The following is a 22018-nucleotide window of genomic DNA, read 5'->3' as shown; positions in this document are numbered from 1 at the left end:
CCAAAACCACACTTAATTACTTAGAAAGCTACCTTTGAGCTGTTGCGATCATGGCCGAGTTCTCCCATATCTGCTCTTCACTCCCATTCAAGGCGAGGTCCACCATGACTTTCGCCAGGACATTGACCTTGATAGACGCAACCATCCCAAATACCAAACTGTGAAGAGTTGTATTCGGAGACAGAATCATCGCCGGGCGCACAATATATGTGTGCATTGTATCAGGATGATTCTCCTGATACGCCACCAGTTCATTCTCGATTTGGCCCTATACATGCTTAGTTTCTTTCCTCGCAGCACAGCACATCTGATAGCTTGGCAGCTTAGCAACGTACCCGGATGCGTCTCATTCCTGGCAGAAGCCATAGTGTCGTTTCCTGATCACGCACTGCCGCAACACCACTGCAGTAGATGAACCGGAATGGTTTGGCGTTTGCTCCAGTCGCCGTGCGATACTCGCTGAATGCTCCAACCGCTGCCATGGTGTACTCGACGTTGATTTTTCGATACATGTCCAGGTCTAACATGCTGGGCTTGCCTAGTGCCCTTTAATACCCTTATCCATAAGCAATGTTCACTAGAGCTCTGTGAATGTTGGAGAACGGGAGAGGGGGGGGGGGGACATGCCAAATACATGCTTCTGCGCCGTGGAGATCCTGCATCAGCGACTCGGGATATACGAGGAAGTCTTGCATGATCTTCACGGCAACCTTGGGGTTTTGCGCAATCGGTCCGGAAAGCTGCCTGCGAGAAAGTACCACAATCGATGATATGGAAGGGTTCTGAATGCATTGTCGCAGGACTTCGCCTCCCACGAAGCCAGTACATCCCGTGAGGATCACCTTCATGTTTGTTCACCGATTGAAGGAATCAATGGCTTGGATGTCTGCCGTGACGGTAATTTCAACGCAGAGAGAACCGCATTCAGCATTTATATAAGGGATGGATATCTGTTGGATTATGATGCGAGATCAGTGGACATAAGCGGATATACCGGAGCAGGCGTTGGCTTATGGTACAGAGGCCAATAGGAGGAAGGATCGGAATGCATTGGCTTGAACTTATATTCCTACCCAGGTGGCTCCGTATGCTATATCAAGAACCTAGTGACGCCAGCTCCGAATTATGTAGGCATCCTGTCGCGGAGTCTCGTACAACCTGTTCCGGAAGCCACTTCTTCCTGTGATCAAGTAGATTAGACCGTTGCTCTGAGTTCTACTACCCGTCCCAAATCCGATCGCAGCAACTTGCCATCAATTTCCCTCGTTCCTCCACCAGGTAGGTAGGGGCTCCCCTTGAAAGGAGTTCGGAATGGGGGGTGTGTTACTTCCCGGGAAGAAATCTAGTGTATATCCATTATGTACATGTGACAATCCCGATATTATTATAATACACATCGTTCTATTTCCAACTTCGGTCTAACTCGCAGACGACCTGGGGAAAATATCACCAAGCTCAAAATTGATCAGCGTTCTTCCTGGGGGTAAACCCCAGTTTCAACTCCCCCATGGAGAAAGTAACATGCTCCACAGCATTTTTCTCAAACTGCGTCCCGTCCTCGCTCGGAGCGAACCCAAAATCAAATTCGTAGATCATTCGTGCCAACGTAGTGCGGATATTCATCAGCGCCAGGGGCTTTCCAATACAGCTGTAGGGACCTAACGCCTCGTCAGTCTGTTATCCAGGTACGTAGTAGTTACTGGACATGCAAGCTCGGCCCTTCCTCACCAATAGCAAATGGCGCAAATGCATTCTTATACTTCACCATGTCGGGAAATCTGTACCACCGCTCAGGGAGGAACGTTTCAGCCTGCGGATAGATTTCTTCGCATCGCCCAATCACGTAGAGCGGACATTGTACGCTGGTGTGCCCGGGAATATAAGTGCCGCCGATAGTGATTCCCTCCGGGGGTGTTAATCGGATGAACCCGGTAGGAACGGGCGGATATAGTCGGAGGCCTTCGTTTATGACCCCGTTGAGGTGGTCCAGGTGGGCGATTTTTTCGTGGAGCACTTCCCCCGTCGGGTCCGTCATCAGAGGAGCTAACTCGTAGCGAAGGAGCTCGATGTGCTCGCGATTCTGGCAGAGCAGGTAAATAATACTAGTGAGAGCTATTGCCACAGTATCACTGAGAAACAGGATCAATATTGTGAGATTGTGATCCAACGGTATGGAGGAGAAGAATGGATTCCAGAATACAACCAACCTTCCTGCTATAATCAGTAGCTGTGTGTCTCCGACCAGCAAATTCATCTCGGAGGTATTCGGCTTTCGCCCTTGCAGGGGCGCCAGAAACGATGCGCAGAAATCTGGATCCGTAGCGGAGTGCTAGTGACGGGTTAGTGAAGTGAAACGTGGCTCACGTCCTGCGAGAAACAAGATCAACCTGTAAGCGTTTCTCCAGGGTTTGCTGGCAGTACCCAATAAACCGCCACCAGTCCCTGTTAACCCCGGGGATATCATTCAGCAGGATAAACATCCACGAAGGGAGGTTATATCCGAGATAATGTATCGAATCAAACAACAGTTGGATGGCCCAATGTTGCTGGCCGTTATCGAGCATACCAAAGTGCTGGCCAAAGGCCAAGTCCCCCATCACATCAAAGCTGTACCACATGAACCAGTCGGTGATATTGATGGGGTTGCCCTTTTTTTCCATGATGCGGTTCATGAATCGTTGTCGATGGCCCCGAATCCTATGCTCGTATCCCCGCAGTGCCTTTTCCCCAAATGCGCTACTCCACAACCGTCTGCGTTGGGCGTGTTCGCCCTTATCCCGTAGTGTCTGCAAAGACTTGAATGAGCTCACGATATCGTATTGACTTGCTTTGGTGCACCGCGACCCAGGACCATGGATAGCGAGAATGGCGTCGGGGTGTGTGATGGACACATCCGAGGGCCCCAAACGAACGAAGTGGCCATGTTTCTTGTGCAGTCTGTGAAGCTGTCGGAAACTATCCAAGTCCTTGAGTCTCAATGAAAAAAAGCAGAGCGAGATTCGGGTGCCTAAGCTGCTGGGAAATTTATTCAATGGGTTCAGGAAGATGCGATAGACGAGCAGACTGGAGTAAAGACCCGCAAGGTAGGCGGCGTAGAATTGGAGACTCTGGAATAGGGCATGGCGAAATAGCTGGTCGTACAAGAACACCAGGAGGTAGGCGCTGCAGGTGACTGCCGCAAGAAATGCCAGTAAGTAAGCCAACCCGTACTTATGGTGCTCTCCATGGTGGAGGTAGGCGATGTGGGTAATGATGCCCGTGGCGAGGCCTGTCAGGTAGACACAACCCTCCATATTGTGGAGAAATATGGAACTAGGGGGAGACGGTTCCACTCAGCTTCAAAGACTATTCAGGTTGGATACAGCAGAATTTAAATAATTCTGGGTATACTCCGTAGGCTGCGATCTCGAGATATGTCAGTTGGTGTGGCGGTGGGGGAGGTTGGTTTCCAAGAATCATCACACCCAATGATACTCCGACAATACCCTATACTCCGAACACTTCTAGTCTTAGCCAGAGAACCATGTCAACAAGACATTGAATCCGAATATTACAGCATAGGAAAGAGTATGGAGTAGCCACCATTGATTCTTTTATTCTTTTCTTATTCTCTAGTCTACTTTCCTTAGCCCGAGCTGCATTGCATCTGGCATCTGGCATAGTGAGAAGGTGGATAAAGGTGAGCACAGGGACAACTGACTCCTTCCCACTCTAATTGTGAGCCTTGAAATAACGTTCTTGAGCCATCCGTCCTGATTTACGTGTACCTGAATGGATGGTTATACGTCCAAGTACAAGTATATCTGTAGCACAGTCGAGACCTGTACTTGCCTAATATGGAAATGTATCTATATTTAGTATCACTGTTCACACTAGCTGTTTCAGGGTCATACTATGCCTAGATAGGTTAGCTTTATGACGTCATGATCCGAACAGGCCAATTAAAACCCGAGATCGAAACCAGATCTCCACCTTGAAACTTCTGGGATCCATAAGCTGAACATCAGATAACTAGCTAAGGATAGATGAAGTTGTCAGGGTTGAAATATGAACCAAGTAATCCTCAACTACTCAGTCGGATCCGATAGACAATGTCACATCTATTGGCATGGGATGAACAGAACGTGGCGATTCCAACCCTGCCCTGACTCCTGACTCCTGACTCTCAAGATGTCAGCAGATATGATTCAAAAGGGTCGCATTGGCAGTCTCAAGTCTAGAACAGGCTGCAAGACATGCAAGTGAGTAGCTTCCAAGATCTTGGTTCAAGTGTGTTTCGTCGTGCATTCCAAACTCACGGTCCAATAGGATCCGTCGCGTTAAGTGTGGAGAAGAGAAACCTCGGTGTCTGCGGTGCGCCAGCACGGGGCGACAGTGCGACTATGCCACCGTAAACCTTTCTCTCTCTCGCGGGCAACCCCCAAGAGTTCACCGGGGACTGTCAACAGTATCCCCGGTTCATAGAGAGCGGCGGGCGTTTGAGTACTACTTCTTTCATGCGGCTCCTTCTCTTTCCGACGCTCTGGATCTGGGATTCTGGCGTGGCACGGTTCTGCAAATCTGCGGCCACGAGCCCGCGGTCTGGGATGCAATTGCAGCCTTGAGTACCTTTTACGAGCACCCTCCCTCCGTAGGCTGGCCTGGTTTATACCGAATACAACATACAGACAGGCTGCCCCCCCCTCAGAGTCGTAACCACCGAGATGCTTTGACGTGGTATACCCGTTCCCTGAGAAAGATCCAGCAGCAGATTCAACGAGGAATCGCCGACCTGACGGTTGTCCTTGTGAGTTGTGTGCTGTTTATGTGTATTGAAAGTCTTCAGGGCAATATCAAAGCCGCATTGGCGCTATATCACCAAGGAGCTCAGTTAATGAATGGAGCATCTGCCGACACCCGTGAAACATCATTACTCAAGGCGACGCTAGCGCCAGTATTTGTTCGCGTGGGCACTCTTGTTACGATTTTTGATGGGGTTGCTCCCCTACCGGACCGGCTACCAAGTCCACGCACCTTGGAGTCCCGATTTAGCTCGCTTCCGGACGCCCGAATCACCCTTTATTCACTTGTTACTGATTGGAAGATATTTGACTGTGATAGCGTTGTCGTGCATCAACAAAAGTCTACAACATTCATCAGCCCGGACACGCTCCGCCGCTTGCAAACTCGACAACAAGCACTTGAGGGGGGCCTTCTTGCCTGGCATCGACGATTTTGTGGAATGGATGCAGTGGTTCAATATAACAAATCTTCCTCACTCATGTCAGAAGATGCAGCCGCAATCCATGCAGGCTCCCCCTCTGGAATCATTGCCATTCTCCTCATGACCTATCTCAGCGCCCTCATCCTCACCCGGACAGCCCTTACTCCCGCAGAAACAGTCTATGACGCCCACGAAACGGATTTCGCAAAGATTCTCGCCCATGCACCAGCTGCGCTAGCTTCTACGGCTGTTGATAATGGCTATCAACCTCCGTTCGTGTTTGACATGGGCATTGGGCTGCCGTTGTTTATTACAATTCTCAAGTGCCGGTCCCCGACAATCCGTCGCCAGGCACTACGTCTGCTTGGCCAGGCTCCCGCGATACAGGGGATGTACATTTGCCATTCAGCGGCAGGACTGCTGGCTCTCGTCGTTGCTATTGAGGAAAGGGGTCCTTCATGCTCCCAGGAAGATTTATCTGTCGCCAGCTTGTTGGAGCGTGTTGGTCGGGTCCCGCGAGATGGTGAACGGATTTTCGCTTTGCGGGCGGCGCCGTGGTCTAGTGCGGGAGGGGAGACGTGTACTGCACTACAGTACTCGAGGAGAGAATGTATTAATGGCAAGATGGCGGTCATTGATGAAATGATAGTGCTGCCGGCTAGTTCGCCATGGAAGAAGTTGACGATTCTATAGCAGCGCCAAATCCTCTTGATATCCACTGGAGCTCGTATCCACCAATGTATATGGCAGTGTTTACGATATAAAACAAATAATTATCTTGAAACAAAGCACCAAGTCATGTCTGGGCCCGTGGATATTCTTTATCTTTGGTGTTTGTCAAGAATCCAAGCCTTCGACAATATCGACCGTTTTTACCCCAGCGTATTCGAAACAAAAAAAAAAAATAATTTAGATCTTGATAAACCTCGTGAATTTTTTTTTTAAAAACAAAGAAAAGGAGAGAGGAATCCATGTAGGATTCAACTATATCATCTTCCGTATTTATAAAGTCTGGGTATTCTTGTATAGCTTCCGAATACGATCCGCCAACTCCTCCGCCTCCTCCCTCACCCACGGCATCGCATGATGGTAATTGATTTCGTGGAGTGTCCTGGTCTCCGGATGATAATATGTATCGTACTGATCGCGTCCCCATGCCAAAAACTCATCTTTCAATCCGTGCACATGTAACGTGGGAATCCGAATAACCGTATCAGACTGGGCCACTCCTACCCCGCCAACGGGATCAGCACACACGCAACATCCAAACCTCAACAGAAAGGGAAAGAGAAATGAATAGAGACAACATACTATGTCCAATCTCCGACTCCATCGGTGCCTTACCACCCATACACAAAATCCCGAACTTCAGTTTAATCGGAGAACCGGGCTCCCCTAGTTCTTCCCTCCGCTGCTGATCCAGCAACAACCCGCCCGCCATGCGCGTCCCCTGGCTAAACCCCATCACGCCAACCCAGTCCCCAGACCCCCCGGAACCCGATCGCACCTCCATCATCTTCCATATGCGCTCGACCCCGTCGCGTCCGATCTGGTCGTACCCGCTCCCATCGGCCCGCTCCGCGCCCGTCGTAGCGTCCTTGGTGAACCAAGTCTTGTAAGGACCGTACCCCTCGAAAGCGGGGAGGATGCCAGGACCCGCAGGGCTATCGAATGGACCGTCGAAGAACTCAAATTGGAAGTCGTCTTCGAGGATCTGGGCGAGGAATGCGCATTGGACTTCGAAGATGTCTCCTTTTGAGCCGCCGCCGTGGAAGCAGGCGATGCGGGGGAGGGATTTCATGTTGTTCTTGTACGATGGAGGGGTGGGGGGGGGCAGTGAAGGTAAGAAAAATTACCCTTGAAGATGGGGATTCGAGCAATGTCTGCAGGTGGAAAAAATCGCTTCTAGGTAAAAAGAGACACAGTGATACAGTAATAGAGGGGAAGTGGTGCAATCACATGAATTGGTGCAATGATTAGACCCGCATAGTTAACTGGTTTACTCGGAGTACAGCCTCGCAGGCTTGATTTGTTACTTCTCGTAAGTGAATCAGATCTACACTAACCGAGCATTCAAGCTTGGGATCTACACGATAGGTTGGCAATTTTCTTCTCTTAATGTCGAACCTTCCCAACAGTTGTGGAAGCGGCTGAATTCACGGGTCCTGGCGGGAGATGTATGGATGTACGTAAATATATGTTGTGATGACGGGATTTGGCAAGTTGAGTAAGGGACATCATTGCTTGTAAGAAGACAATGACCAATGCACATTATATTAGCCATATACACATCTATACAACATAAACAGTAAAAATGTCTTCTATATTCTTGTTTGAGGAAGACTTGGATGTTTTCTGCGAGTGCCTGAGGTGTCAAATATTGGCTCCTGCTTATCACCACGTGATAGATAAGCTCCCACACCGCTGGCCATGGCTGACATAATCACCAACGGCACAAAAAAAGATCCCCTCCCCTCCCCCGCTGATAACGAGCTGTTCGATTTTCGGGATGCGAAAGTCGTGACTCACACGATTCATTCTTCAGCCTCTCTATAGTACTCTACATATATACAGCCATCTCACTGACTATACTTTGATTTCTGGTGTATACTCGAAACCCCTCAATCCCTCCCCCCCCCTCGCTAGACACCATGGCGGACGCGCTGGTTGAAAACACCGCGAAGCTTCAGCTCGACGAGGAGACCGGCGAGATGGTCTCCAAGAACGAGCTGAAGAAGCGGTTGGCAAAGCGCGCTAAGAAGGCGGCAGCTAAAGCGAACCCCAAGAAGCCTGCTGCCCTGAAACCCCAGACCGAGGCAGCTCCCAAGCCTGCTGAGGAAGCCCCGCTTGATCCTGATGCGATGTTCAAGCAGGGCTTCCTGGCGAATGTCTTTCGCGAACGTCCTACAAAGCCCGTCCTTACTCGATTCCCCCCTGAACCTAACGGATACCTTCATCTTGGTCATTGTAAGGCGATTGCGGTGAACTTTGGATTTGCGCGCTACCATGGCGGTGAAACGGCATGTTGTTCATGAAGTCATTTTTGGTATATGGAATGCTGACGTGTGGTAGATTTTGAGGTAACAACTGCAACCAGTGGAGGGTATAAACAGAGCTAATTGTTAGGTTTGACGATACGAACCCCGAGGCCGAGGAAGAGAAATACTTTACAGCAATCGAGGATATTATTCAGTGGCTAGGTATGCCTTTCGCTCCCCCGAGCCCTCTTTTTTTATGTGGTTCCCTATTTTTCTTGACATATTTTGTCCATTTCAATCAACGCTGTTCAATACTGTATTCTGTGTGACTTACAAGTTGCAGGATTTAAACCTCACTCCATCACTCACTCGAGCGACCACTTCCAGAAACTTTACGACCTTGCCGAGAAGCTCATCAAGATCGGGAAAGCTTACGTTTGTCATTGTAGTGACACGGAGATTAAATTGCAGCGCGGAGGTGAAAAGGGAGGCGCGAGATACCGTTGCAAGGATGCGGAGCAGGATATCGATACGAACCTGAAGAAATTCCGGGATATGCGGGACGGAAAATACGAACCCCAGACTGCATTTTTGCGGATGTTCCAAAATATAGAATCACCCAACCCCCAGAACTGGGTATTTTCGCCTGTCCGGAAAGTTTTTGAATGTTGCTGACGATGGACAGGATCTTGCTGCGTACCGCGTATTGAAGAAAGAACATCATCGGACCAAGGACCAGTGGTGTATTTACCCCACGTACGACTTCGCTCACTGCCTTTGCGATAGCTTAGAGGGGATCACACACAGTCTCTGCACAACGGAGTTTGTCTTGTCCAGAGAGAGCTATGAGTGGCTGAACTCAACGTTGGAGGTTTACGAGCCAATGCAGCGCGAGTATGGTAAGTCACCCCCTTGTTTATATGTATCTTGTGATTCGGTCTTAACCGACCTCTCGCAGGTCGTCTGAATGTCAGCGGAACAATCATGAGCAAGAGAGGACTCAAGAAGCTGGTTGATGGTGGTTACGTTCGTGCCTGGGATGATCCACGACTATACACTGTCATTGCTCTACGCCGTCGTGGTATCCCCCCCGAGGCGATTTTGTCCTTTATCAACGAGCTTGGCGTGACGACTGCCAAGACTGTTATCCAGATTTCCCGCTTCGAACAGTCAGTTCGTACCTACCTTGAACCGCGTGTGCCCCGTCTCATGCTCGTTCTTGACCCTCTCCCGGTCGTTATCGAGGACATTGAGACCCTTGAGGCCGATCAGCTTGACCTCGACATTCCGTTCTCCCCTAAAGATCCCGCCATGGGTTCCCATCATGTTCGCCTGACCAAGACCGTGTATATTGACCAGTCTGATTTCCGCGAGGAGGACAGCAAGGGCTATTTCCGGTTGGCGCCAGGTAAGAATGTTGGACTGTGGAAGTGCCCTTACCCCATCAAGGCTACGACCTTCACAAAGGATGCCAGCGGAAAGGTCACAGAAGTCCGCGCAGTGTTGGATAGAGATGGACCAAAGCCCAAGACCTACATCCATTGGGTGCCCGAAGGGTCCCGGAAGGTCGAAGTCCGGATCCACGAGGCGCTGTTCAAGTCAGACGACCCCACTGCCGTCGAAGGCGGGTTCCTCGCGGATATTAACGCCAACAGCGAGACTATTTACAAGGAGGCATTGATCGAGCCAGGCTTTGAGGAGGTCCACCGCCGCGCTCCTTGGCCGGAAGCTGCGGGAGAAAAGAGCAAGTCTGGTCCCGAGAGCGTTCGTTTCCAGGGCATGCGTGTTGCATACTTTGTAAGTTGTTTCCGACCGAGATTTTTACGTGACATGAACTGATTTTTGCAGGCAATGGATTCTGATTCCACCGAGGATCACGTTGTGCTGAATCGGATTGTGTCACTGAAGCAGGACACCGGAAAGAGCGCCTGAGGGAGGGATTGGTGGACACATTCATCTCAATATCAGATAGCCCAACGCCGGCATGCTCCGGAATCAGAACTCCTCTTCTCCCAAAGCCCCAAGGACGAAACAATCCATCCCTCGGTTGGCTTGCTGCATAGCCGCTTATAGAGAATAATATTTTATCCCGAGATCTCTTGTGCATATTGAGTACACGTGGGCAGAGAAAGCATGAGGAGTGATTAGTTTCTTTACTTGATTGGATCTCTCGTGTTATGAATGCCTTCCTGGTGGTCTTGTCTCGTCATTAGGAATAGATTTGCCCTGCTTCATCCAACCCTGACGCTGTCTGTCTCCCGCACACAAGGCTCGGGTCTTCAACGTGAATCGTCGGCGATGCCCGTCGCTAAGAGTCGGAGATTCTTGGCTCCTGCTTGGCATTGCAACGTGGGTATCGCAATCCGCTCTCACTGGTTGTAAACATGGTAGCACCAAGAGAGCTGCAGGTTCCTGTAACTTCCACTCCTCAGGGGCGAATTGATCCTGTAGACTCCTCCGGTGCCCTCATCTTATCAAGATACCCGTCCTTCAGATAGTGCTATTTAAGGTTTATATCTCACCATCTTATGGGGGATCATCCATCTCGCAAGTAGGGTGATAAGACAGCTTCCCTGCGCTTTCTTCCGATAGCCTATCCTTTATAAGGGCGTTCAGTTGGGTCTGTGGTCCGGACTATAGCTACAATTGCTGGGGCTGGTCAGGATGAAGTCTGTCACTTCTTGGTCTTTTCTGGCATGGGTCCTGTCCTCCACAGTCGCGGCTGTGACCATCAGTGAGATCAATGGCAATGCGTACATCTCGCCCTATAAGGGTCAAAGTGTGACCGGAGTGGAGGGCTTGGTGACTGCTAAAGGAAAGAGTGGCTTCTACCTTCGATCTACGAGCCCAGACACAGATGATGCTACGTCGGAGTCAATCTATGTGTACGGAAGCAGCTCAGTCTCGAAGGTTACTGTTGGAGATATTATCACGCTGAGTGGAAAGATCTCGGAGTACCGTTCTTCGTCGTCCTATGTTTACTTGACGGAGATCTCATCGCCTTCCAGCATTACCATCAAGTCGAGTGGAAACGATGTGACCCCGGTTGTAATCGGACAGAATCGCTCTCCCCCAACGGTACAGTACTCTTCTCTGGATGGCGGGGACGTCCTGGGGCTACCAAATAATGCCAGCCAGATCTCTGTTGCGAATCCCTCTCTGCAGCCAGAACTGTATGGGATGGACTTTTGGGAAAGTCTGAGCGGAGAATTGGTTTCGTTGACTGGGTTAACTGCTATCACAAAACCCAACTCCTATGGCGAGTTTTTCGTATTGGGGGATTGGAGTTCAACCGGCCGGAATGAACGCGGCGGACTCACCATGAGGGCAAATGGTTTGAGTGCCCTGATTATGCCTTATGTTTTAAATACTGACATGATATGGTTCTAGACTCTAACCCTGAAGCTATTAAGATTGGTGGACCCTTGGATGGAACCAGTAATCCTAAAGATACCAAGCTGGGCGATACCCTCAAGGATATTACTGGTGTTATTCAATATTCTTATGGAGTGTATATGGTTCTCCCATTGACAGCTATTACAGTCACTGGGTCTAACTCTACCAACGCATTACCAACAGTACTGACCTCGGATGGCACCTGTAGTGCCATTACTGTTGGAGACTACAATGTTAATAACCTCACGCCTAACTCTTCGACTATCACTGGTATTGCTGATCATATCACTCACTATCTCCGCAGTCCTACTATTGTTTGCCTCCAGGAAATTCAAGATAATAACGGTGCTACTAATAATGGAGGTATGTATGGCAACTGTCTACCGAGTCCACGGGAACAGGGGCATAGCTAATTGATGTAGTCATCGACGCTAATTTGACTCTTTCAACCCTCGCAAGTCTAATTGCTTCTGCTGGTGGTCCAAATTATAACTTTATTGATATTCCCCCGGTTGACGGCCAGGACGGCGGACAACCCGGCGGTAATATCCGCGTCGCCTATCTATACAATCCCTCGGTTGTCAAATTACATAACCCCAACCCGGGATCCAGCATGGATGCGAACGAGGTGCTATCGGGACCGGCATTAAAATACAACCCTGGTCTTATTGCTCCGTCCAATGCTGCCTGGGACAGCAGCCGCAAGCCCTTAGCAGCAGCCTGGGAGACTCTTGACGGCAAGAACATCCTTTTCACGATTAACGTGCATTTTACTAGCAAGGGCGGTGGCTCGTCTCTGCAAGGTGATCCCCGCCCACCGGTTAACGGAGGCGTGAGTCAACGCGAGTCCCAGGCAGAACTTGTTGCTGTAGGTTTCCCCCATTATCTGACCCACCCGTGTCTGTCAAGAATCTTTCTAACTGTGCATATATATATATAGGCTTTTGTCTCTGAGATCCTGGCCAAGGACTCCGATTCCAAGGTCCTGGTGACGGGGGATTTCAATGAGTTCTCGTTCACGCAGCCACTTAAGAATTTTGCAGAGAAGTCTGGCTTGCGGGAAATAGAAGATGTTGTTGGCTTGGCTGCTACCGAGAGATACACCTATCTTTATGACTCCAATTGCCAGCAACTCGACCATATGTTTATTAGCCAGGGTCTTACCAATGGCGCCGACATCGAACACATCCATATGAACACCTGGGTGTCGTATGGCGATCAGCAATCAGACCATGATCCCAGCGTTGCCTTGTTGAATATCTGTTCTGGAAAATGCTAAGGTGGAATTTGAAGAGAGCAAGGGAATGCAAAGCAGGCTTTTGGTACATTCTACTAGAATGGTATGATTCAATTCTAAAACATGTCGCCAATATACTCTTTATCCTGGTGTATCAATAGAGAACATTTGAATTTCTAGAGATCACAATCCCTGATATTCAGCCAACAGTTTACCGTCACCTCCAACCAGTGCCACACCCAGCCTCTTATCTTCAGCATTTAAGTAGGCATGTCCATCTATTCTTCTGTTCTTAGAACAGTCCAGCTTCTGTTAGCCCTAGTATGTTCTATACAGAATAAAGAAAGAAAACAAGTTTCTTAAGTTTGTAAATACTGTTGCGACAATTATATCACGTGTCACGCGTTCTGGTCTCCAAAGCGCATCGCCATCTTGTTATGGCCAGCCTCTGTCAAAACACTGCATCTTTCCACTTATTTTGCTTTGATTCTCGGACGTGAATCCTGACACCCATTTTCTCACAGAATGTCTTCATCGTTCAAGGCTGGATATTTTCAGACATGGGAGTTTCCCACGAAAGATGAGGTTCTCATCCACGACCAATTATACGGAGACCACTTGGTCACGGAGCCTGTGTTGGTCGAGTTACTCAAATCCCCCGCAGTGCTCCGGCTACAGGGCATCTGTCAACACGGGGTGACCGGATTTCTCGGCCTCAGCCCTCGTGTTACCCGGCTCGAACACTCGGTGGGTGCGTTTCTGCTGGTGCGCAGCGTTGCGGCCAGTTTGGCGGAGCAGATTGCCGCGCTCCTCCATGATATCAGCCACACGACACTCAGCCACGTTATCGACTGGGCCATGTCGAAACCGGGGGAAGAAAGCTTTCACGAAGTGCACAAAGCTCGCTACATCAAAATGACCAACCTCCCGGCGATCCTCGCAAAGCATGGATTCGGCGGCCTCGAACCGCTCGACGAAACCCTTTTCCCCCTGGTCGAGCGACCGGCTCCGCATCTCTGTGCTGATCGCCTCGATTATGCCCTGCGGGATACAGTCGGATGCGACAAGCTTCCTCTTCCACGGGCTCGGGAGATCTTTGCCTCGTTGGTTGCGTTTCCCGATGTCTCGCATGCGGGCCGCTTGCTGGTTTTGAAGGACGCCGAGCTGGCTCTATCCCTTGCTAGAGCGTACTTGGCTATGGATCGAGACGTCTGGTCGAATCGGGCCAATGTCGATATGTATGCAAGGACTGGCCGGGTCATTGCAACGGTCATCAACCAAGGATGTATTGACGAAGAGCAGTTGTGGAAGCTGTCGGATGACGACTTCTGGGCCCTCCTGCGTAAGGTAGCAGACCCGGAAAGCCTGAAAGCACTTACGCGCCTGGAAACCGAGGGTCTTCCGCAGGAGGAGGGGTTGGATCTTCCACGGGCTGCCAAAATTCGAACTATAGACCCGGATGTTTTGGCCCAGGATGCCGATACGCCACGTCCTCTATCCGTAATACTCCCCTCGTGGGGGGACGAGCGGAAGCAGTATATTCTAGGGCGGGAGGCAACAATGGTGTGAGCGAGCGAAATACAGGGTAGATGTATCTCGTGACATAACCGGGGGCTAGAAACGCCTGGCGGGCGATGTGTTGACGTTAACAGCAAGAGCAATGAATCTGGCCATGGCTTCCTGAGATCACATCTGGCCTATTACTGAGAGCATGGATAGACAAATAGAAGCAGAACAGCGTCTTTCGACGAGAATCTTGGCCTACCATTGCCCAAGCAAGGCAGACTTGTTGAACCCTCGTAGGAGTAACTATATCCGACCTCGTATCCAACCGAACAACGATCAACGATCACGCCAAGTCATTCCACCCGTCTTAGAGAGTAAATTGAAGCGAAAAGCTGACTCTTGCATTCATTGCCAAGTGTTTTTTTTTTGTTTTGCTTTGCTTTTTTCGTAATGGCAATGGTTGCCCGAAGTCAGTCACACGGCGCCGTAACCAAGGCTGATTCATTCTTTTTGTTCTCTTAGCTATCTAGGGATATAAACCGTTGAAGACCCTAGCAGAATACAGAAGCAGAAGCAGAGGTCGAACGCTTCATATCGGGAAAAAAAGAAAAAAAAAAATGCTAAGCCTGGCGATTGGCCCGGTTGATACGAACAATGACCTGTATAGGGTCTCTGTTCGCCCGTTCACACTCGAGAAAGAAGGCGAGTTTGTTCAGGCCCTCGAAGCGTACAAACTGGCCATTGAGGTCTTGAATACAGCCATCCAAAAGTTCAAAAAGTCTTCGGAGGTTCGGAAAATCGTGCGCAAAATGTTTGAACGGCAGGTCCAGGTGCACCAAGACAGACTCGCATACTTGGAGAGCCTTCAACGCAAGGGGGATTTTGTGGATATCGTGAACCTGCCAACTATATTGGACGCTATGGACGAGCTCAAGGCGGAGGGGGAGCAACGCACCTTGTCCTGTGTACGTACGGTGCTGGCTGCCGTGTGGTGATTTGCACTGACACGGACCAGGATCGAAAGGACCTTTTCGAATACAGCCAGAGCAAAGATAAACAGACACCAGCTCCAGACCCGCCCAGGGTGCCCTTCCTAAGCTTGAGCCTTCCATCTACACCACCAATAGTTTACCGGATTTCGCATGATTCCGAGCTGGTTGCTGTTGGCACACGTTCTCACTGGTTCTTTGTAAAGGACGCTACCAATACCCATCTTTTATATGCCTTCCAAGCAGTGTGGAGTAACTCAGCCCCCATAGTCGATGCGGTTCTCAGACGCGCAGGGGAGCTGCTCCCCTCAATGGGTGCCGTTAGTGTGCGTATCCGCAAGACCCCGACTGGAAGCTTCGGACTTGAGACCAGCACTGTTCCAGATATGGGCACAATCCCGGAAGTCCCAGATGCAGCGAACAAGCGGAAGACCTGGTCTCCGCGGAGATTCCACTACGGGGGTAGAAGGTTTGTTTGGAAGAATGATGATGAACGTCGATTTCTCAAGTCGTTTACGTGGGAGACATTGTACGAAACCAAACGAGCTGCGTTGGACGGGGATAACCAGCCTGACAAGATGGGGGACGAGATTGTGGGCGAGCGATTATGCTGGGGACAGAAGAAGGCCTCGGACGGCGCCGATTATAGTATTTTCATCGTGGATGGGCTTGATATGTGTTTTCGGGAGCATCTTTTGGCATCACAGCTGGCCAGGATGGTGAGAGTCCGGTATCCACCGCACAAAGATAACTCGGGCGTTGAAGCTGTAGAAGCTGGGATGAGTCTGGTGGGGTTTATCCAGGCAGTGGCGAGCTGATTACTGTCTACATTGTTTGGTATTATTATCAGATTAAAGTGGGAATAGTAATATACAGAGAGCTGGAAGAGCTGATACATATGCCGTCCAGCACCGGCCAAAGTAAATGTTCACAAGAACTGCATCTCGGGATCGTCAATGGGCTCGAGCTTTCTCATGTCATACATATTCAGTTGGACAGGAGTCCCCAGGCTGCTTCAGATTGTTGTCTAGTTGAACTTCCTAAAGGCTGCTGTCTATTCTCTACATCGACAACGAAGCTCTCAGAGCCCTAAGAGCCTGAATTCGCACAGAACCCCGGTTTGGGCTTCTAACTGTGCAGGGCATCTAAAACACGCTGCTCTCGGTCTAGACACTGACAGAGATATAAAAGGCGTCAGTCCACTCTCCTGACTACGAGACTATTATAGTCTCACGATATCAGAGTAATCCTGGTATAATTCACTACCATTCGACAACATCAGGCGCTATGACCGACCCCCACCCTTATCTAGAACCCCCCCAGCATTGGATTCAATATAATAGCCCGAGAGCTGTAAGCTAGTCTAGAACTTGATCTTGACTGGATGGCAGGCGCTTTGGCCATAGATAGTACCGTTTCTTCGCACCTACCGGACTGTCTCTTGGATTTGCTCCCTCGTCATCGGTTCTGGGGAACCGCTGCATACATACTCGGTGCCATCCAGAGCCTTTCCTTCCATAGGAATATTGGTCGAAGAGAGGGCAGGCTGTCCACCGAGTATACCGGGTGTCGTAGCACGGCCAACGTGCCACATCTAGCATAGGATACAAGCACCGTTGGCGTGGAAGATATCTATGACTCTTTTCCGTCCCGCGATTTGGCCCCGCGTGAAAATTCCAGGGACTCCAGGGTAGCCAGCGGGCTTTCTGAATCAGCTCGAGGGGGTCGGCTGATGGGTTGGCTTCGGCTAGCATGAGGCCTCCACGAGAAGCTCGCTGCGAGTAGTACTGCACATTGATGTCATTGGGTACCCATATACCGTTGGACTTCTTAGTCGAGCGCATCCGCGTGGTAGGGGCCTGGACGACACGATGCTATAGCGGAAACCCTCCCACATGGAGGGGTTGGAAAAGAGCGGTTCGATTGATGCGATGGAGCCCATGATGACGGTTGGATTTGCAGAGTTCTACCTTGGTCGTTTTGATCGAATAGGTCTTGACCGACAAGCAAAGCGTTCCATTACATCTTCGGGCCTCTATATCCACTGGTGGCGGCGCTGTAACTTGACCGACTGAGACCCGCACTTTATAGCACATCAGCCACTTTTGACATGTCCACTCCGTGCTCCAACCAGCCGGACTATTTCTGCCAATCTTGAAGCATGTATTACTTCCATCGTCATGGGGGAACCTTTATATAGTTATTGTCTCTCGCTCTTCATTGATTCTGCCACCCCTCCTTGGAGTAATAATGCCATTTTCATCACATACCATAATGGACACATTACTGGCCTCTGGGTCGTCTACGCTCTCCTTTTATCTCAACGGTACACCGGTCGACTTGCAGAATCCGCATCCTCGGTGGACCCTGCTTGATTTCATTCGCTCTCAAGATGGACTCAAGGGAACGAAACTGGGTTGTGGTGAGGGCGGATGCGGCGCTTGCACGGTGGTGCTGCAGTCGAGAGACAGAAGCTCTCGTCGTATTCGACACTCCGCTGTGAACGCATGTTTATATCCACTCATCGGGGGTATGTGTCCATTCTCCATGCTTCTAGATTCGAGACTGATAGGGATAGTTGCTGGGAAACATGTAATCACCGTGGAAGGGTTAGGGACAGTCGAGAATCCCCATCCCTTACAGGAGCGTATCGCCAAACTGCATGCGTCGCAATGTGGATTCTGTACTCCTGGCATAGTGATGTCCATATACGCCATGATCCGGAATGCATATGACCCTGCCAGTGGGAATTTCCAACTGTCGGCCGATGATATAGAAAGTAAGGGTCATCTGGACGGGAATCTTTGTCGGTGTACTGGATATAAGCCGATCTTCTCGGCAGCCAGGACGTTTATCACGGAGGATTTAGGTGTTACTCCGTCCATTGAGCCCTCGGGTCTCTTCGAAGCACACGAGGTGTCTTCAGAGGCGGAAAATCCCGCCTCATCCTCCGGGTCTTGCGGTCGTCCGGGAGGATGCTGTCGAGATAACCCGGGATCTTCTTCATGTGGTGGAGCGTCCACCTCGGATGCCAGCCTCGCTACCAGCACATCGCCTCCAGGCACCCCAGCCAAACAGGTTGATTTTATTCCATATACCCCCAATGCCGAGCTAATTTACCCTCCTGGTCTCTCCAAATACACGCCCCAATTGGTCTGTTATGGCGATTCCAGGCAGGCTTTGGTGAGGCCCGTTTCCCTCGACGAAACCCTTGACATACTCTCCCGTTGCCCTTCAGCTACACTGGTTGCTGGGGCCAGTGAAGTTCAGGTCGATATCCGCTTCAAGGACTTGAATCCGCCCCTCAGCGTATTCATCGGGGATATTCCCGAGCTGCGATCAATCTCTTGGAGTGAGGACAAGTCGATGCTACAAGTAGGTGGTGTTGCCTCTCTTACAGACCTCGAGACTGAATGTCTGCGTTGCATTCCGCGATGCAGCTCGGCGTCAAATCCTGGGTTCTCCTCAACACTGTCCGCCATTGCAAAGACGCTTCGCTATTTTGCGGGACGTCAAATCCGCAATGCAGCCTCCCTTGCCGGAAATATTGCGACAGCGTCACCGATCTCGGATATGAATCCGGTTCTGTTAGCAGTGAACGCCACTGTCCATGTGCAATCGCTGGCAAGAGGAGACGAGGGAATTCCTATGGAAGCGATGTTCAGAGGGTACAGGAAGACCGCGATACCGCCGGCAGCTATCATTACGCGCATTGATATCCCCATGCCCCCAGCGGACACCATCGAAATCACCAATGCCTATAAGCAAGCTAAGCGAAAGGATGACGATATCGCAATTGTGACGGCCGCATTTCGAGTGCGCATGGATTCGGATTATGTCGTGAAGAATATCTCTCTGGCCTATGGTGGGATGGCACCTACTACGGTCCTCGCCAAAAACACCGCGTCCGTCTTGGTTGGCAAGCGCTGGGGGGATGAAGCCGTTCTGGCGCATGTTCTGGGATCGCTGGGCTCCGAGTTTAACCTTTCCTACGGCGTTCCCGGTGGCATGGCCTCATACAGGCGGGCTCTTGCACTCTCGCTCTTTGTTCGCTTCTGGTACCACGTACAGCATAAACTCAATCTTCCTGTGGACTCGGATCTCGTCGACGAGATCCAGCGGGGCCTGTCGAGAGGGACACGCGACAATGAAAACCCACACGCCCAGCGAGTGGTCGGCCAGCAGATTCCTCATCTATCGGGTCTAAAGCACGCCACGGGCGAAGCTGAATATGTGGACGATATGCCCCCAATGCATCGACAACTATACGGCGCATTGGTTTTATCTCAACGTGCGCATGCACGCATCCTGTCCGTTGACTGGAGTGCAGCCGTCGCTCCGGGTCTCGCAGTCGGTTACGTCGATCATACTGCGCTTCCACCGGAGAACAACCACTGGGGCCCTGTGGTGCATGACGAGCCCATCTTCGCAACCGGTGAAGTACACTCCCACGGCCAGCCGATTGGGCTTGTATATGCGGAGACAGCGAGGGCTGCTCAGGCGGCAGCAAAAGCCGTGAAGGTTGAGTATGAGGACCTCCCTGCCATTCTTACCATCGACGAAGCAATCGCGGCGAAGTCCTTCTTCCCGCATGGAAAGGAGTTGCGTAACGGTGCACCACCGGCGGAAATCCCCGAGATTCTGAAAGAATGTGAATTTGTTTTGTCTGGGACTACCAGAGTCGGGGGACAGGAGCATTTCTATCTCGAGACAAATGCCGCTATCGCCATTCCACATGTCGAGGATGGTACGATGGACATCTGGTCTTCCACGCAGAATACGTATGTTCTCCGCTCTACCTTCTTCCCTCGGGAAAGGCTTACTGACAAATGCAGAATGGAGACCCAGGACTTCGTCAGCCAGGTGACTGGGGTCTCGCGGCATAAGATTAACGCCAAAGTGCGTCGTATGGGCGGCGCATTCGGTGGCAAGGAGTCTCGCAGTGTCCCTATCGCTTGCCTCGTCGCAGTCGCGGCCAAGAAGACGCGACGGCCCGTACGGATCATGCTGAATCGCGATGAGGATATGATGACTAGCGGACAGAGACATCCAATTCAATGTCGCTGGAAAGTCGGGTTCACCGGAGACGGGAAGCTGATGGTTTTGGACGCAGACGCCTACAACAATGCCGGCTACAGTGTGGACATGAGCTGTGCAGTCATGGATAGATGTTTGACACATCTGGAGAACTGCTACTATATCCCTCACACCCACATCAGAGGGTGGGTGTGTCGGACCAATACTCATTCCAATACCGCTTTCCGCGGCTTCGGTGCGCCCCAGGCCATGTTTATTACCGAGAGCATTATGAATGCCGTTGCAGAGAAGCTCGACATGCCGGTGGATGAGCTGCGCCGCAGGAATCTGTATGAGATTGGCCAACGCACTCCGTTCCTCCAGACCATCGACGAAGACTGGCATATCCCCATACTTTTAGAGCAGGTCAGGACAGAGGCTCAATACGACGAGCGCCGCACTGCCGTGGATGAGTTCAATGCAGAGCATCGCTGGCGGAAGCGAGGAATTTGCTTGATCCCAACCAAGTTCGGGATTTCCTTTGCCACCGCGCTTCATCTCAACCAAGCCGGGGCGTCCGTGAAAATGTACACCGATGGTTCCGTCCTCCTGAACCACGGCGGAACCGAGATGGGCCAGGGGTTGTATACTAAGATGGTGCAAATCGCGGCCCAGGAACTCGGCGTACCAGTCGATCAAGTCCACACGCAAGACACCTCTTCGTATCAGACAGCCAATGCGTCGCCCACTGCTGCCTCCTCCGGGAGCGACCTAAACGGCATGGCTGTCAAACACGCTTGCGACCAGCTCAACGAACGGTTGCGGCCGTACCGCGAGAAATTTGGCGCCGATGCGCCGATGGCAACTATTGCGCAGGCCGCATACCGAGATCGTGTTAATCTTGCGGCCAGTGGGTTCTGGAAAATGCCGACGATAGGATATGAATGGGGCAATTATGATCCTGACACGGTCAAGCCGATGTATTTCTACTTCACTCAGGTAACTTAACCCGGGGCCCTCCTTTTCACCTTTCTACGACACATAACTGAGAAGTGTCCCAGGGCGTCGCGTGCACGGAAGTCGAGCTCGACTTGTTGACAGGCCATCACACCGTCCTTCGCACGGATATCAAAATGGACGTGGGCCGGTCAATTAACCCGGCCATTGACTACGGCCAGATCGAGGGTGCCTTCGTGCAGGGCCAGGGTATGTTCACGATGGAGGAGGCTCTCTGGACCCGCGATGGACAACTCGCAACTCGCGGGCCCGGCAGCTACAAGATCCCCGGGTTCGGCGACATCCCGCAGGAATTCAATGTGAGCCTTCTACAGGGAGTCTCGTGGAAGACGCTCCGATCGATCCAGTCCAGCAAGGGCATTGGCGAACCTCCATTGTTCCTGGGCGCAACGGTTCTGTTTGCGCTGAGAGACGCGCTGAGAAGTGCCCGCCAGGATCAAGGGATAACCCAGGCCTTGGTGTTAGATAGTCCCGCCACAGCAGAGAAATTGCGTCTTGCCGTCGGAGACGACCTGGTTGAACGCACGAAGGTCGAGGCTCAAGTAGAGGAGAGAGATTTCTTCGTAGCGGTGGCATAGACATAGGAATATACGCATCCGCTATTTCCCATAGCACTAGGCAAACGGTATTCATATGACGAGGTTTAGAATTCACCAGTATCCAGTATCCAAAATGG

General features: G+C 51.0%; 10 protein-coding genes across 10 annotated transcripts; 6 read left to right on the top strand and 4 right to left on the bottom strand.

The window, feature by feature from the left end:
• Positions 1-28: 28 nt before the first annotated feature.
• Positions 29-848, bottom strand: P175DRAFT_0510388 (putative nucleoside-diphosphate-sugar epimerase; the record flags this gene model as incomplete). Its single annotated transcript, XM_040898506.1, has 3 exons — positions 29-268; positions 336-546; positions 628-848. 3 exons carry the CDS (start codon positions 846-848, stop codon positions 29-31), a joined length of 672 nt encoding a protein of 223 aa, XP_040750488.1.
• Positions 849-1062: 214 nt separating this feature from the next.
• On the bottom strand, positions 1063-3435 carry P175DRAFT_0502604 (cytochrome P450). Its single transcript, XM_040897427.1, has 4 exons — positions 2388-3435; positions 2208-2329; positions 1729-2129; positions 1063-1658 (listed from the first exon to the last, which is right to left on the bottom strand). Exons 1-4 carry the CDS (start codon positions 3291-3293, stop codon positions 1456-1458), a joined length of 1632 nt encoding a protein of 543 aa, XP_040750487.1. The 5' UTR covers positions 3294-3435; the 3' UTR covers positions 1063-1455.
• Positions 3436-4015: 580 nt separating this feature from the next.
• P175DRAFT_0558663 (Zn(II)2Cys6 transcription factor domain-containing protein) lies at positions 4016-6114 on the top strand. The gene is made up of 2 exons (XM_040900859.1): positions 4016-4241; positions 4309-6114. Exons 1-2 carry the CDS (start codon positions 4171-4173, stop codon positions 5894-5896), a joined length of 1659 nt encoding a protein of 552 aa, XP_040750486.1. The 5' UTR covers positions 4016-4170; the 3' UTR covers positions 5897-6114.
• A 3-nt stretch (positions 6115-6117) lies between these two features.
• P175DRAFT_0502603 (uncharacterized protein) lies at positions 6118-7080 on the bottom strand. Its single transcript, XM_040897426.1, has 2 exons — positions 6515-7080; positions 6118-6432 (listed from the first exon to the last, which is right to left on the bottom strand). The coding sequence occupies exons 1-2, from the start codon at positions 7002-7004 to the stop codon at positions 6206-6208; spliced, it is 717 nt and encodes a 238-aa protein (XP_040750485.1). The 5' UTR covers positions 7005-7080; the 3' UTR covers positions 6118-6205.
• A 774-nt stretch (positions 7081-7854) lies between these two features.
• On the top strand, positions 7855-10113 carry P175DRAFT_0533513 (glutamine--tRNA ligase; the record flags this gene model as incomplete). Its single annotated transcript, XM_040900064.1, has 7 exons — positions 7855-8215; positions 8276-8283; positions 8352-8403; positions 8525-8817; positions 8867-9080; positions 9140-9978; positions 10030-10113. The coding sequence occupies 7 exons, from the start codon at positions 7855-7857 to the stop codon at positions 10111-10113; spliced, it is 1851 nt and encodes a 616-aa protein (XP_040750484.1).
• Positions 10114-10803: 690 nt separating this feature from the next.
• P175DRAFT_0502598 (endonuclease/exonuclease/phosphatase family protein) lies at positions 10804-13198 on the top strand. The gene is made up of 4 exons (XM_040897425.1): positions 10804-11515; positions 11572-11940; positions 12000-12445; positions 12518-13198. The coding sequence occupies exons 1-4, from the start codon at positions 10846-10848 to the stop codon at positions 12854-12856; spliced, it is 1824 nt and encodes a 607-aa protein (XP_040750483.1). The 5' UTR covers positions 10804-10845; the 3' UTR covers positions 12857-13198.
• Positions 13199-13278: 80 nt separating this feature from the next.
• Positions 13279-14568, top strand: P175DRAFT_0502597 (HD domain-containing protein). The gene has a single exon (XM_040897424.1). The coding sequence runs from the start codon at positions 13340-13342 to the stop codon at positions 14381-14383; it is 1044 nt and encodes a 347-aa protein (XP_040750482.1). The 5' UTR covers positions 13279-13339; the 3' UTR covers positions 14384-14568.
• A 369-nt stretch (positions 14569-14937) lies between these two features.
• P175DRAFT_0441619 (uncharacterized protein) lies at positions 14938-16127 on the top strand (the record flags this gene model as incomplete). Its single annotated transcript, XM_040894080.1, has 2 exons — positions 14938-15285; positions 15336-16127. 2 exons carry the CDS (start codon positions 14938-14940, stop codon positions 16125-16127), a joined length of 1140 nt encoding a protein of 379 aa, XP_040750481.1.
• A 169-nt stretch (positions 16128-16296) lies between these two features.
• P175DRAFT_0533509 (uncharacterized protein) lies at positions 16297-17153 on the bottom strand (the record flags this gene model as incomplete). Its single annotated transcript, XM_040900063.1, has 2 exons — positions 16297-16398; positions 16740-17153. 2 exons carry the CDS (start codon positions 17151-17153, stop codon positions 16297-16299), a joined length of 516 nt encoding a protein of 171 aa, XP_040750480.1.
• A 430-nt stretch (positions 17154-17583) lies between these two features.
• P175DRAFT_0558658 (uncharacterized protein) lies at positions 17584-21920 on the top strand (the record flags this gene model as incomplete). Its single annotated transcript, XM_040900858.1, has 4 exons — positions 17584-17839; positions 17888-20090; positions 20145-21324; positions 21387-21920. The coding sequence occupies 4 exons, from the start codon at positions 17584-17586 to the stop codon at positions 21918-21920; spliced, it is 4173 nt and encodes a 1390-aa protein (XP_040750479.1).
• Between the last annotated feature and the right edge of the window lie 98 nt (positions 21921-22018).

This window comes from Aspergillus ochraceoroseus, assembly GCF_002846915.1.
Source record: "Aspergillus ochraceoroseus IBT 24754 chromosome Unknown P175scaffold_6, whole genome shotgun sequence".
NCBI classification, from domain to species: Eukaryota; Fungi; Ascomycota; class Eurotiomycetes; order Eurotiales; family Aspergillaceae; genus Aspergillus; species Aspergillus ochraceoroseus.
This window is presented reverse-complemented; position numbering and strand designations above follow the sequence as displayed.